This window comes from Lissotriton vulgaris, chromosome 1_1 (assembly GCF_964263255.1).
Source record: "Lissotriton vulgaris chromosome 1_1, aLisVul1.2, whole genome shotgun sequence".
NCBI lineage: Eukaryota > Metazoa > Chordata > Amphibia > Caudata > Salamandridae > Lissotriton > Lissotriton vulgaris.
The window spans coordinates 920,503,469-920,519,316 of record NC_141685.1 but is presented as its reverse complement, the minus strand read 5'-3'; the positions used below and the strand labels follow the sequence as shown (position 1 = coordinate 920,519,316).

The window sequence follows — 15,848 nt, the reverse complement described above, 5'->3', positions numbered from 1 at the left end:
TGTGGATTTGGACAGAGCACTGCAGATGGCATGCAGTTTATTCCGGTCCACAAACCTAAGGGCACAGCATTAATTTAAGGTGTATTACACTCAAGCTAAGCTTTTTGAGTGGGGGAAAAGAGAAGATGACAGGTGCCCCAGGTGTTTTTTGGGGGGGGCGGCCAATTTAGTTCATATGTTCTATGATTGCAGCGCTCTGAAAACGCTTATTTCGGAAATGGAAACATTTTAGGAGGGGTTGCTAGGGACCAAAGTTAGCCTATCCCCGGTCCTGTTGGTATTTGGACTACATTCTAAGTTAAAATTGAATAAAGAGGAGGAAGCTTTTGTATTTATCGGTGTCTCAGTCCTAAAAATATTGTTGGCTGCACGTTGGAAGGACTCTACGGCACCCTCATTCCAGATGTGGCTATCCAGACTACTTGGCATTCATAACATCGAAGCCGCTTCATATTCCCGAAGGGGAAGGAAGATGAGGGAGCTGGGGCAGAATATCTGGGCCCGCTTAAAAGCTGGAGGGATGCTAGAAAGTCTTAGATTCCGTCTTTTTATTTATATTTATCTCCTGCCTTTTATACTGTGATAATTACTGATTAAATCTTAATTTATGATGATTTTTATCTTCTAAGATATTTAAGATGAAATGGTCCTAATTGTTCTGAAAGATTTAAACTGATGTATAGGAAACTGTTTTAAATGAAAGATATTTTTGTATACACATGATTTCAATTTTTAAAAAAAAGAACACTGCTAGAAGTTCCAGGTAGTTGATGTAGAGACGTTTGTGATTGTCTGACCACAGCCCTTGAACTGTGTGATATTGGAGATGAGCACCCCAACCTGTCAAAGATGTGTCTGCTGTTAGTTCAGTCTGTGGAACAGGGTCTATAAAGAGCCGCTGCTGCAGAGAGCGATGAGTGCAGCCGTCTACCAACACTAGATCTGTTAATTGACCCGATGACTGTTTCCACTGATGCTCTAGACATTCCTAGAGACGACGCATGTGAAGCCTTGCGTGAGGTACGATTGTAATGCAGGATGCCAGCCAGCAGTTGCATAAAAACTCTGTCTGGTAATATTTGATTGGGTTGAAATTGTATTATTGTAGTCTGAATATTGAGACTCCTGGCCACAATGGGAGAGGCTAGAGCTTTGAATGTGTTGAGGGAAGCTCCTAGATAAGATTGTACTAGTGCAGGGCACAGATGAAATTTGTGTGCATTGATTGTGAAACCTAACTAATTAAGTAGGTTTGCCAGAGTGTGTAGTATACATTTTTGGTAACTGCCCGCTTTGATAAGCCAGTCGGCTAGGTAAGGGAAGACATGATACATTGTCTTCTGAGATGAGCAGGTACTACTGTGAGACACTTGGTGAACACTCTGGGGGCTGTGGTGACTCCAAATGGAAGCACCTTGAACTGGTAATGTTTGCCTGCTATCATAAATCAGAAGTATTTGCGATGAGCTGGATGAATAGGAATGTGAAAGTAGGCTTCTTTTAGATCCAGAGTAGACAAAGTCACCCTTTTGTAAAAGAGGAAGTACCTGTTGAAGAGTCACCATGTGATAGTGTTCTGACAGTATAGATTTGTTTAACTCTCTGAGATCTAGAATATAGGTCTTAATGAGCTGTCCTTTTGGGAATTGAAAAGTAAAGGGTATAAACCCCTGACCCTTGGTACTGAAGTGGTACTGGTTCTATAGCCCCTTTGAGTAATAGGGATTGCACTTCTTGTCTTCTGACAATTTGGGATATAGAGGTGGAATGTGTGGAGGGTTGTTGGTAAGACTCAGGCAATAACCATGTTGGATAATTGCAATCACCCACTTGTCGGTTGTTATCGATTTCCAAATGGGGAGAAAGTCTTGAAGTCTTCCTCAGACAGGTGTGGAATAGTCGGAGGGAAGCGTGGGGAAGTCACTGCTTATTTTGGGAAGGGGAATTGGGGTGTGTGGTGTTTTTACCTCTGCCCCTTGGACTATTTCCCCTATAGCCTCCTTTGAAAAATCCTTTTGTCAAGGATGATTGTAAAGTGTTTTTGTAAGAGGAAGTATTTTGGTCTGTCCCTGTGGATTAGGACCCTCCCCTGTAAAAAGAGCGCTAATAGGAACCCCCGTTAGAGGGTGACTGAAGCGCTCCCATGGATTTTGCTACATCAGTATCTTTTTTCATCTTTGAGCGCTTGATCAATTTCAGGGCCAAAAAGATATTTTTTGTCAAAGGGTATGTTTAGAATAGATTGCTGTACTTCAGGTTTAAACCCTAAACCATGTAGAAAGGCATGTCTCCGGAGTAGTCTGCTAGTATATACCCCTCTAGCTGCAGTATCGGCGGCATCTAATGGAGGTGTTGGAAATCAGTTTACCATCCTGAACTAAGTCTTGTGCTTTGGCCTTATGCTCATTTGGGAGAAACTGTAGAAGTTGTACTATTTTGTCCCAGTGGGCTCTATCATATCTTGCAAGGAGACCTTGGGTGTTAGCAATATGCCAATATTTAGCTGCTTCTGCAGCTATACGTTTGCCAGAATCATCAATTAGTTTTGACTCGTTATCTGCGGAGGAGCATCCCCGGATGGTTGAAAATTAGCTATCTTTCGAGCATTGGATAAAACTACAGAGTCCAGTGGTGACTGACCCTTAAATAAAAATAGGGTCTGTTGGGAAAGGTTTGTATTTTTTTATCCACTCTAGGAGTGAGGATCCTAGCATGTACGGGGTCTTCAAAGATGTTGTCTGTGTGTCTTAACATACCTTTAAGCATAGACAGTGTCCGACTGGATTTATGTATTGGTAGAGTGTCAAAGAGAAAATCCCCCTCTTCTGATTCTTTATGGAGCTCTACCCCATGGTAGTGTGCAGCTCCTGATATGACATATTGTCATGAGGTGGAGCTGGTCTCGCAGGGTAAAACTCTGGGTCTGTATCCTGTGGAGTATCAATGGTATCTGTCCAATGATCTATTGGTGACTGTGTCATCATCATCAGTGTCATCTTCACCAGGGTGAGGTAGAAGAGACCGCCACAATTTGATCCCTTACACATTACACCCAGGCAGAGAGGGTGGAGGAGGAGATTGTAGTGCGTGGAAAGAACTAGTCCCCACATGTTTCTTCTTCAATGGAATTTTAGAGCTCTCGTAATCTGGAAGCTTGTGTTTGGATGGCGGTTTAGTGTGAATATGTCTAGTATCCAGATTAATATAGAGTTTTTTCTGTTTCGCATCCGATTTAGGTGGTACAATGGCCATGCTTCGATCCGGTTGGGGTACTGGCAGCTTTTTAAATGTGGCACCAAAGCTTTTGATGTCGAGCTGGAATGTCCTTTCGGTGCTGAAGATTTCAACTCAGAGGAATGCTTCCTTGCTTTAGGTGTCGAAGGTTTCGGCTCAGAGCCCATTTTATGTTTAGAGCCCGAAGGTTTCGGCTCGAAAGTCTGTTTTGGCTGACTTGGTCCTGAGCCGAAAGGCTTGTCAGAGTGTTTCGGTGACGAGCCGGATGACAGAGTGTTAGAATCCTCTGCCGCCATTGACCTGAAAGCAGAAGTGGTGCAGAAGCCTTAGATTTTCTAGGGACGGCGTGGGGGAAGGATTGGAGGTGCTGGGGGGCAGTTGTTCTTCTGTACTCACATCCCCTTGTCCCTGCAGTACATCGTCGTATTAGAGGACAATCTGCAACTCTGCCTTGGAGTCCGATGCCACTGAAGCATGTTCTTCTTCGGCCGCTGAGACCTCTTGCTCGGAATCATCGCGGAAGAGATGAAGTGTGTGGTTTAACTGCTGCTGCTGCATCTCTCGACGTAGAGCCCGACTATCAGAGAATTTTCTTCCTTCTGAAGAATCAACACGCGTCACAGTCTTGTTCTTTGTGCTCGGGGGACAAGCAGAAGTTACAAACCTTATGTAGGTCCGTATGCGGATACTTCGCGTGGCACAGGGGGGCAGAATTTTAACGGAGTACGTTCCATTGACAAGGTGCTGGATCGACGCGGATAGGGTGGAAGGCCGCCCGTGAAAACCGTAATCTAAATTGGAGATTTCTTGATGGTCTATTTAAACATCAGAGAAAAGGGAACACGTTCTAAAACAATACCGTTGAGGGTAGAGTGGATTGCGCACCAAGGGGAACCCGAGGACCGATTCTAAAACGGAGCGCACCAAAACACGTTCAAACCCAATGGTGGAAAAAACAATCTCATATGCGCACTATCACCGAAAGGAGGAGTCACCTTACCTTGTGACTCAAAAGACGTCTTCGAAGAAAAACAACTTGCAAACAGCCAGACCCAACACTAGATGGCAGGAGTATGCAAAGCATGTGAACTACAGCTCACATGCCTCGAACATACCTTTTAAAGCTCAAAACAACTATGGGGAGGGGAGCTAAGAGAAGAGAACGAGAAATAGCTGCAATAAAAAAAATACACGTTTTCTCAGAAAATGGAGGGGGAGAAAGAACAGGAACAGCTTGCTCGAATTTGCCTCTCACTTTTCTTTCTTAACCATTCTTGCTCTGTGTTGGAATCTCTAATTAAAAAATAGGTTCAAATATAGGGATAGAGAAACAACCATTCAAATCAGAAAAAACACCCAGCTGGCTCCGATTTATTTATCTACTAGATGTGTTATTTTTTTTAAGGTGCTTTTCTAAAAATGAGAAGGAACAAAATCATTCCCATAAAAGGAGCACAGATTTTGATTGAATCATATTTGCGTTGTAGGTGCAGCGCATTGGGTTAAACAAAAACGATAAGGAGTGTGGCCCTGTAAATTTTTTGTATTGTTTGCCCTTGGCGCACCACTTTTCCACAAAACTCAGCCCGGGCAACCAATAAAATGGATATATTGTCATGCTGCTGAATGATTAACTCTGGGGCCGACATGCAAGGTTAGCCTGAAAAAGGAGCGGGAGGCAGGGAGCTGTAAGGCAATCAGAAGGGGCCCTCCTAGGCTAATGCAAGTTGTCATTTCACCAACTTCCCTTTCTCGTTTGAGTTTTAATTATGCACATGTGCTAACTGAGCCACACAATTGCAAAAGCAATTTTTTTAAAAATCGCACGAAGGATAAAAAACAAATATTAGTCATATTAGGTTGGTGCAAAAGAACAGCTTTACCTCCATCTTCCTGGTACTAGATAGGTGGGTGTTATTGGTAGAAGGCAAACATACAACAAGCAGCATGGGGGGGGGGGGCGATTCTTTCACTTTTAAGTCAGAGAAAAAAGAAAAGGAAACAAGCACCCTCGAGGAAACAGCCTCTGACATTTGATCTCGGTTTTTGAATGAACAGCAAATGTTACGCGACAAGAACAAGAATTAACAGCCCTGTTACCAGAAAAGCTTGGAGCGAGCACTCCTGTTACAAGTAATGGGGCGGTACTCTGTGGGAGGGACCAACCCACGAAAAGGAGGGACAAATAGGAAAGATTATTCACTTGGAAGTAAGGATTTTTAAAGGGTACTTGAAGAAACAAATGAAATGCAATTTGCAGGCTGTAAGCCCACAAAGTATATACAACATGTCTCGTAGAGACAGCGCAAGTGGTGTCTAGGCGAGACCTAAACAAAAGGGAATGATAGCAAGACTGAGGGATTTTTTTATTTTTATTCGTGCAGCGCTACATATCATGTTTAGGATGTTGAAGTCTCGCCTTTTAAAAGAAACACAAATAAGTTTGAGGTCTTGTGGGACATTTTTGTTTCAAATAAAGGTTGTAAAGTCATTACATTAACCAAACTGAGCTATTCTATTTGTTTAGTTTACTGCTTGTATGATGCCTGATGTTGCTCCCACTGGCTATGCAGTGACAAAGTCTATTGAGGGGGTGCCGGCAGCACTGTACTGTAAACCTAGGTTACACTATGAATTAATGGCCAAAACAACAACAACTGGGATTTGAGGGATCCAGGTGCCAATGGCTTTTTTAAGGTGCCCAAAGAAGTGACAGAAGGGCAATTACACTCATGTGAAGCAGACCACTATCAGAACAGTGTGCCACATGGGTAATTATTACGTGGCATCATAAGTAGTCAGACTCTGCAATAAAAGTATTATATTAATCAGATAACAGTTTTACTGCTAGACAGAAAACCAAACTAAGTGTCTCTTACCTTTGCTAGCTCCAAACAAAGAGTGTCAAATTCTTTGCGGTTTCGGACGTAGAAGCCCAGCGTGCAACTGGGATCCATTTTGCTGAAAGGGAGTTTCCTTGGTGAGTTGCAGTGGAAAGTCTGGAAGAGAAGGACAGCCGCAAAAGATTGGATCCGACAACTCTTAAGGCATGTGTTTATTGGATATGTTGAGCATCGCTTGCTCTAAAACTCTTTCTTCTAACCCATTATCTTACCATGCTCTCTCGACTCTCAAATTACTGGTGCACCAGCCCCACTTTAGAATAGTTAGCAATTCTCACGCCTTGCATTGGCATCAGCAAAAGTAGTCACTTTACAGACAGGTCCCAACCCTAGGTGTTGTGCTAGAAGCAAAGCCGGAAGCAAGATTTTCTTGGCAAAAGTCTTAGAAATGCACTATGCAATAAGTGTTGCTGTCCGTTTTAGGCAGCAAAAAAAAAGATCTGCTACAATTCCCCAAATCACACTAGGACCACCTCTTTACAAAAGGTGGACATCACGGAAGAAATACAGGAAAAATAAAATCACTTTCATAGCGATCAGTCACTCTTCATCCTTGCTCATCCTCCATTGCAATAGTTTGATAAAGGCAGTCAGCTTTTCATAAGAGGACACCGTCACTGTAATTTTTTGTGTGGACCTTCTCTTGTGCTAGTGTCCCTCTGCAAACGCAGGTCTTACTTGTGTGCCACCAAAGGTCATATCTTTTTCCCAACATTCAACAATAAAGAGCAGTATATACTTCTATGACATGACTAATTTGATGTTGTGAAGAGGAATCACCATGAAGGTAATGTTTCTTTATTTTTTCATCCTGCTCTCTGTCCTTCCCAAATGGTTGAGAATTTGATTCCACAGCCAAAAATACTAAAGAGGTAGGAAGAGAGTATGCGCCTGGCCATGCTTCAAGTTAACAAATCTCACTTGGCTTACTAACCAAAAGCTGCATTGTGAGTCATGCATTAAGCTTGCAAAACACACATGTGGAGAAGCCATTGTTGCTTTCCTGCAAATGTCTATAAACTAAATGTTTTTTACAGGTCCGTAATGACGCTTTTGCCCTGGTGGAATGAGTGTGTCTCTACTTTTGTAGGAGGTCTGTCTCAAAGCACAATGGAATGCAGAATAATTGAACTGCAGGTCAGTCTGGAGCAAATATGGAGAGGGACAGACATGTTTGATGTAAAAATAAAAACACAGACTGGTCAAGTGGGCAGAAGGAAGGTGCAACACCGGCTGCAATATTCACAGGAAAGGCCACCAGCACCACCCACCCATTTCTCAAGGTGCCTTGCGCAAAACAATGCTAGATTTACAGGACGAACTGCAGAGGGTCTACCTCTTTTAAGGCCCACGGCCTCCAACTATTGTTTGCTTTTAGATGGGTATATTTGGCAAAATAATCTAATTATCATTAAGAATGTTTGCCGGCATGAAAAATGAAAACACAATCTAGCTGTTCAAAAAACAATCCAATAACTTTAGGTAAAACTCTTTCTGAGGGATAACCCATCAAACCGGAGATTCTTCACATTATAAATTCCCAACAGGTGCCAAACTGGATCAGTAAACTTGTTCAGCAAGTGCTCGTCAATGCAGATAGATAGCGCCACTAGACTTTGCAGTGGGCTCTTCCCACCACTAAAACTGATGGCGAGGAGACATCGATAGGTGTCACCACTGCGCCCTTTGACCCGGAATATCAGAAACACCATTGAGAACCACAGGAGAAAGTGCAGAATTTAACTTTGAACCGTATGAACACCTAGAAGTCTACTCCACAGAAAGGAGTGGACAGTGGGCAGTGAGGAACCTCTGGTGAGATGGAGTATCCACAAGAAAAAGCATTACCAAAGTTAAGTAATAGTGCTTCTGATGGATACTTCTAAATCGCAGATTCCTCACCTTTTGAGAAGATACCAAAAGAGTACCACCCTCATCTCCAAAAAGGTGGATGGAATAAAGGGTGAACATTACACCAGGAAATCCTGCAGGACAAGCTTGGAAATAGACGGATGCCCATTTAGCCACCTGGCAGACGTCCATCACTGGAACACCCCCTTAGGTCAAGGCCTTAGTGATGGCGTTTGATGGAGTTGGTTCTAATGCCCTCAGGAGGCTTGTTATTCAAAGAATGATCCGCATGGATAAGTTACTTACCTGTAATCCTAGTTCTCTTCTAGGGGTATCCTCATCAAAGTCATAAGCACTGAATATTCCCGCCCATGTGCGGGGACCCCGGAAATAATATAAAATATTATACATGGAAATCACATATATACAGCTCCACATATATGTATGTACATATATAATTTCTTCTCACACCAATGCAGCTCCCCATAGGAGGCTAAACAATGGAATTACTCATATAAAGATCATCTGCAAACATATAAAAAACACCTGAGGGCAAGTAGCACTTAAACCTTGTTTTTTAATGAGCAGAAAAACACTCATCTGTCATAAAAAGTGCAAATAGAGTACACCTTGTTAGCCTACAGGCTGCATTGTAAACCAAAACCGTAGAAAATGAAAGCATTTTCAACTAACTGGCACCGTGCCTTTAAGGCAGCCATGACCCCCAGCTTCCCATCATGCCTCAGGGGTGACAGTTAGGTCAGTTGTTCTTTGCATAACCCTGAAAGTCAGGGCTCAACAATATCCATTAGCACTTTGATCATGTTCTTTTTCTTGACCAGAAAGTATCTTTAGTAAACTCCTTTCCCTCTCAGAGATATTGGTACCCTCTTGATGGCTGATTTTTTTAGAAGGGTGGCCACCTCTTTATGCAGGAGTTTCAACTGGTGACTTGATGTTGGCATTGGATGGATTGAAGGAAGACAATGTTAAAAACAAAGAGTATCCATTCTGAAGCGTAGCTAACACCCACTGAACTCTTGTGATAGCTTGCCACTCTACGATATGCTGTGTGATGCTTTTCCCCACTGGAGTGGAGGACAGCGTCGGGGGAAGTGAGTATTCTTTTGGATTGAGTCTTGTTGGAGTTGTTTCCCTGACGCTGATTTCCTCCACCTCTTGAGGAACGGATGCCTCTGTATTGTGACTTTTGCTGCCCCTGTTGATCTCGATTCTTCTGCCACTGAGGGGTTTGAAACCTCTGCTGGGAAGATGGCCGATTGTAGGGGCGGAATCTTTTACAGAACTCTTTTTTCTTTTCCAGGCCAACTGCCGTAAGTGCGTCCAGTTCCGTTTTCATACGCTGCATTTCCTAGTCCGTAGGATGACCCAGAGATATGTGATTGCGCTTCTGGTTTTAGTGCAGTGAGGCTCAACCAAGATGATCTCCTTTCACATACCCCATGAGCATATCCATGCGCCGATAGGGTAGCTCCGTCAGCTGCAGCACTTATGATCTGATTGAAAACCTGGCTGTCCTCCGTAAGGATTTCTTCAAAATCCCTGCGATCCTGTTGGGGAAGCTTCTCAGAGAATCATTGTAGAGAATCCCACAGGGATCTATCGTAGCACCCCAGGAGCGCTTCCGCGTTGGATACTTTCAGCAAGGAGGCCGAAGTGCCACACACCCTCCGTCCCCAGGAATTTTGCGTCTTGCTCTCTTTGTCCTGTGGTGCAGTGGAGGAAGATGCAAAGGCATGGGTCGTTCTCGCTGCCGCAATTATTACTGAATCCGGGGGAGGGTCGGCTCTGAGGAAGAGTGGATCATCCTCTGGCGAACAGTATTTTTTCAGAATCCTCGCTGGAGCGGATCTAAATGCCGTTGGTCTGAGGAAGACTTCCATGACTGGCTCTATGATGCCCGGAACCAAGGGAGGCAGAGGTTTAGCCGCTGTCTTGTGATGCAGGGTTTCAAAGATCACGGAAGACTTGCATTGGCGAGCTGGTATGGGAATACCCAGCTTAAGTGCCCCTCTGCCTAAAATGTCCTGGAATGTGTAGATGTCATCCACTGGAGAAATTCCAGACGGTGGACTGTCCGTCAGTGTTGGAGAATAGTCTCTATGAGAATTATGAGAAGAAGACGAAGGAGTAGGAGATCTGTGCTCCCTCCTCCTGCTCCTTGATCTGGACCTCCGTCTGCTTGAGCGCACCGGGGTGCGTGTCCGCTCTCTGGGCCTCGAAGGGGATCGATCCCGATCCGCTTGCTGGATCAAACGAGCCAATGGAGACCTGTGTTGGGGACTGGAGTACTCCGCGCTGTGTCCTAGTCAGGAGCCCAGTGATGTAATGGTCTGTACCATCTAGGTGACAACCTGATGGAAGGCGACTTCTGCCCATCTCTCCTCTCAGTAGAATGTGCCGGAGGAGATGGGTTCACCGTGTCATGCAATGGGCTTGCTTGTGAATGCCTTGAAACTGCGCTGTCTGAAGACGAGATCACAACCTCCGGGGACCTGGATGTTGACCCTCGGTGTGAACCCCGAGAGCCTAAAATTGATAAGGATAGGCTCACTGGAGGAGAGGCCTCTCCTGAAGGGCACTTAGACTGAGATCTGGAGTGTCTATGCGCTACCTGGGTGGAGACATTTGCCTTGAGGAAGACCTCCTCTTCTTAGAAGGGGGGCTTGAACGTGTGGTAGAGCGTCGCCTCCTTTCTCGACGTTGTTTCAGCAGAGTTCTGTCTCGACGTCGACCAGTGATGGCCCGGTGACGGAGTTGTCAATCTCTGTGTCGTTCTCATAGGCATCTTCTGCCTAGACGTCGAGGTATGCTGCTGCCTTGACGCCGAAGACCGGTGAACTGCCCTCGGCAGAGATCTATGACTCGACACCGAACGCCGGTGAAACTACGACTGAGTAACCTGCTTCGACGTCGAACGCCGGAGGTGAGGCGTCGACGGAGCTCTGAGCCTCGACGTCGATCGCCGGTGCGACGACGGAGCGCTGTGCCTCGACGTCGATCGCCGTGGTGATGACGGAGTGATCGGTCTCATTAGTTGTTGTGTCCTCCCGTGGTCAGCGCCGGGACGCCCCTTTGCTGGGGCAGCTGCGCGCTTTACAAATTGGATAACATAACATAACATAACGTCTTATGCCCACCTGGCGACAACGGAGACCTGCCTCTCGACGTTGAACGCCGCCTGCTTGACATCAACGGAGGAACCGGTACCTTTGACGACGAAGGCTTCGCCGTCGAGTGATGTTTTGTCGTCATCAAAGTCTTTGATGTTGTTTTCGTCGTCGTAGGCAGCTTCAACGCCAATCCCGACGCAGAACAGTTCGGGACTTCGACGTCGACCGGGTTCTCCTCTTCTGCTGCCTTTTAGGAGACCAACCTCTTTCAGAGAGGCCGTAGATACAAATTATCTCCTTCTATAAGGGTTCTCCTTGACAAGTTCTTGCAGTGATGACAGCTGTCTGAAGAATGTGTTTCAGTGAGACAGAGGATACACACAGGGTGTGTATCCTCTGTCCTGTCCAGTCCTGGCCTCCTTCTTGCCACAGTAAGGGCAAGGGTCGAAAAGGGAAGGCATTTTTGACAAAAATAAACCTTTTCTGTACACAAAAAAGGCAGCACTAGCACTCTGAAGTCAAAAGACGTCAAGTGAAATTGAAAAACTTTAAGATTTAGAAGATATTTTTGACAGAAAAGTAAAAAAGGTAGGAGCTGAAAATCCAGGATCCTGACTAAAGGAGCCGGAAAGAACAACTGACCTAACTGTCACCCCTGAGGCATGATGGGAAGCTGGGGGTCATGGCTGCCTTAAAGGCACGGTGCCAGTTTGTTAAAAATGCTGTCATTTTCTATGGTTTTGGTTTACAATGCAGCCTGTAGGCTAACAATTTCTACTTTATTTGGACTTTTTATGATATATCAGTGTTTTTTTGCTCATTAAAAACAAGGTTCAAGTGCTACTTGCCCTCAGGAGTTTTTTATATGTTTGCAGATCTTTTTTTTTTTTTTTTATCTTTATTTGTATCATTTTTGCAAGAAAAGAAAACATACAGAGGTGTCTTCTCATGTGGTCCATTATATACAACAACAATTGTCTATCAGAGAGGATCAACGATAATACATCATGCATGGCATCAATATCAATAAGAAGGCACATTAGCATGGGATCATATCTACCAAAGGGCATATGGAATCTGACATAGCTTCCGGCATAGGTTGAACATATATATTCACTGGAGAGAAAAAACAGAGAGCATTTCAAACGAGGTACAGAGCAAACAGATTGTGGACTCCCACACAGACACTGTCTATAAAGAAGATGCAAGCCTTCTCGCAGCCCTCCGTTCAGCATCTCCACAGTACCACGATATAGACCATGGAATACAGGCTAGGATAGCACCACCTCTTACTCCCTATTTCCGGTCCCTGGGGCAGCATCATGCAAGGACCCCTTAGAGTCAGTCTCCACAGTGCTCATCAGGTATGTCTTTAGCGGTCTCCATATGTCTCTAGGCCTACTAGCCATCGGTTGGGTCTCAGCGTAGACGGCAGTTTGCTCCTGACAATAGGTGATATCATTGAGCCAGTCCTTAAACTTTGGGGCTCTCCCCTGTCCCCATCTACGCGCCACTCGCCTTTTAGCCAGAAGAAGGGTAAGATCTAGGAACTTTCTGTATTGCCTAGGTGTTTGCATAGTATAATCTAACAACAAAGTCAATGGATCCCTTTCCAGAGCAATCCCCAACATGGCCTGTAATGCCTCATGCACCTGCGTCCAGTTCGCGCATACAGAAGGACACTCCCACGCCAAATGCAGAAAGCCAGCTCCTGCCCTGTGACAGCGTTCGCATCTATCATTACCAGACAATTTAAATCAACATTTCTTAGCCGGTGTATAGTACACCCTCTGAAGAAAGCGATAATGAATAATCTTGAGTCTGCAACTAGCAGATATATTGGCCGTGATCCCACTGCAATAGCTCCACTACGCATCAATGATTTCCCGGCACAGATCTTCCCCCCAACATGACCGAGCAGACCCCTCAAACATCGGTCTCTGTGTCCACACACTTCCGTAGATTCCAGATACCAAGTGCAGCCCGTCCGCGGAGCCCAGCATAAAGTGCAGCAGTGATAAGCTCTCAGGCTCATGCGGAAAATCTGGCAAGATATCCTGCATTCCCTGGCGCAACCGTACATAATAATAAATCCCAAGTGGGGTGGGACTAATATCTTTAAAAAACAAGGCCATGGTACAGAATTGCCCATCTAGGAATAAGTCCCCCCAGGTAGCTATCTGGAGGCGTCGACATAAGCTCTGGAACCCCTTTTCCTGTAGCAGCACCAGTTTGGGATGGTAGGTCAGTGGCAGCCGCGCCGAATAGAGCAGTGTAGATCGCAATAATTTCTCGCCGCCTCTTCCTCATATTCGGACAGCTTATCCTTAAAAGCCATGTGTGCCTGTCCAGCCTCCCCACACACTATGAGGGCCTCCAATCCCTTCAGTTCTCGGTCCAGGGCACGTATCCTCCTTTGTATATCTCGTAAAACACCAAAACTCTTAGAGATACAATATCCTCGAACCGTAACTTTAAACGCCTCCCATACAACTTCGACACTGTCAACAGATCCCTTATTGCGTGGAAAGAACGCTGCAATCTCCTCCCCTAGCTCCGACCTAAACACCTCGTCCAACAGTGCGTTAGGTTGCAGCCGCCACTGTGGTCGAGGTCTATCCCACCCTGGCATACGCAACTGTACAAGCACAGGACTATGATCGGAATATGTTCTAGCTAGATGTTTGACCCTCATGAGACCCGTACTTAACCCCCGTGATATCAGACAGTAATCAAGTCGCGCCCAGGTGCCAGTGTAAGACGTGAAATGTGTGCCCTCCTTACGAAGTGGAAAGAGAAAGCGCCAGCTATCAATCAGGCCTCCCTCTTCAATAATACCCTGCAAAGCTTCTCTAGACCGGCTTTTGTAGTGTGCAGCCCCATCCGCCCTATCCTGAACAGGTACCATAGCAACATTAAAATCTCCCCCTCAGATAATGTGCATAGAGCCAATGTTTACAATCCTACCCCACAATGCCGTAACAAATTCAGGCTTATCAACATTAGGGGCATAACAATTCACAATGGTCACAGTGTCAGATCCCAGGCGTCCCCACACAATAATGTATCGCCCGGCAGGATCAAGGAGTTCTCCCAGTACGCTAAATGGCGTCGATTTTTTAATCAATATGGCAGTACCCCTAGCGTATGAAGAATAGGAAGAGAACAGCCGAATGCCAGCCAGTAAATGCATTATGGGAGCGTGGAGGCATATGCGTCTCCTGTAACAGCACAACATGCACCTGATGTAGTTCCAAATATGCTATGATCTTCCTAGCCTTCTATGCATCATTGAGCCCTCGTATATTCCAAGTCATGATCCTTAAATGTGAGTCATTCCCAGCCCCTGCCATCCTGTATCATACACAGTATAGTCGCGTCCTGGAGCATATTCAAGTACCTTTGTCACGCCACATCGTAAGTTGCAACGCGACCACACTCAATGACTGCCTCCTCTGCATGAAGAACCTTGTCCCAGCCACACCACCCCCCACCCACTGAAGCATCCCAATCATGCCAGCCTCATCCCATTACCCCCCCTCCCCCCCCCCCCCAACATATCCAAACCATGGTAAAATAGGGGTATTTCTATCGGAGTGTCCCTCCAGGTGACACACTTAAACCTCTCAACAGTCCCCACACCAGACAAGTTCCAGCATTACAATACTGCGTGTGTTTATTCAACATCAGAGTGTGGCGCCTCCTCCAACCCATCTTGATCGTCCGGGACAGCTGTGCGCCTTCTCAGTGCCTTCAGAAATTTCTCCACCGATTGTGGCGTGCTGTGAATAGTTTGTGTCCCCTGGTGGGTGATACATAGGCGGGCAGGATACAATAGGGCATAATCCACCTGCTCCTGGCATAGCTTCTGCTTCACCCCGTTGAATTTGCGTCTCTCCTCCTGCACCCGAGCTGTAAAATCCGGGAATATAGTAAAAGAGACTCCATCGTGGTTAAGCTGTTTCTTTTCTCTCGCCACCTTCAAGACCGCGTCGCGGTCCCGATAATTGAGAAGGCGAGCTATAATGGGATATGGGGTGGCTCCTGGAGGCGGATGCAGGCCAATCGATCTATGCGCCCTCTCTACAATGAATTGGGCTGAGAGGGTCCCCTCAGTTGTGATTGCCATCAGCAGCTTTTCGACATATTGTTCCAAGCGCCCCGTGTTGGTGCTTTCAGGGACGCCTAAAATGTGGACATTATTACGGCGGCTGCGTGCTTCAATGTCTTCGTTCTTGGCGTCTATGATTCGCATTAGCTCGTTCATTTGCGTCACCACCTGTTTAAGTTGCTCCAGAACATCTTCAGAGTCAGAGATTCATTGCTCTGCTTCTTTGAGTCGAGTGCCATAAGTTTCTAGTTTGTGCGCGATATGATCCATGCGAATGGTGAGTGTATCTACTTTATCCGCTATCGTCGCAAAGCCTTGCCACATTTCAGTAAGTATAGTGTGCAGTTCGCTGTACGGGCTAGTGGTCTTAGCGCCTGTTGATTCTGACGCCCTGGTCTCCTCCTCCTCTGGCGTCTTTTTGGGTGTTCTTTTAGCCTCAAAAGTGAGGCGGGGTTATCTTAAGTCCTATCTGCCCATGCTGCAACACTCCAGGCAGCTCCACACAATACCAGATCAACGTAAGTGAGTCTCACCCAAGTGCGACAGTAGGGTAGGTAAACAGAAGTCCGAGCAGAATGATGGGAGTCCCCCAGCAAAAACACAGGTCGCACAAGT

At 45.7% G+C, this 15,848-nt stretch overlaps 1 protein-coding gene across 3 annotated transcripts in view; it reads right to left on the bottom strand.

Moving 5' to 3' along the window:
- ATG4D (autophagy related 4D cysteine peptidase) overlaps positions 1–15,848 on the bottom strand; it is a 154,601-nt gene that overhangs the window by 17,190 nt on the left and 121,563 nt on the right. For all 3 annotated transcript variants that reach the window (XM_086959070.1, XM_086959071.1, XM_086959072.1), the window contains one exon: positions 6,114–6,233. In XM_086959070.1, coding sequence (XP_086815196.1) covers positions 6,114–6,233 — 120 coding nt within the window. The remainder of the gene's footprint in view (positions 1–6,113; positions 6,234–15,848) is intronic.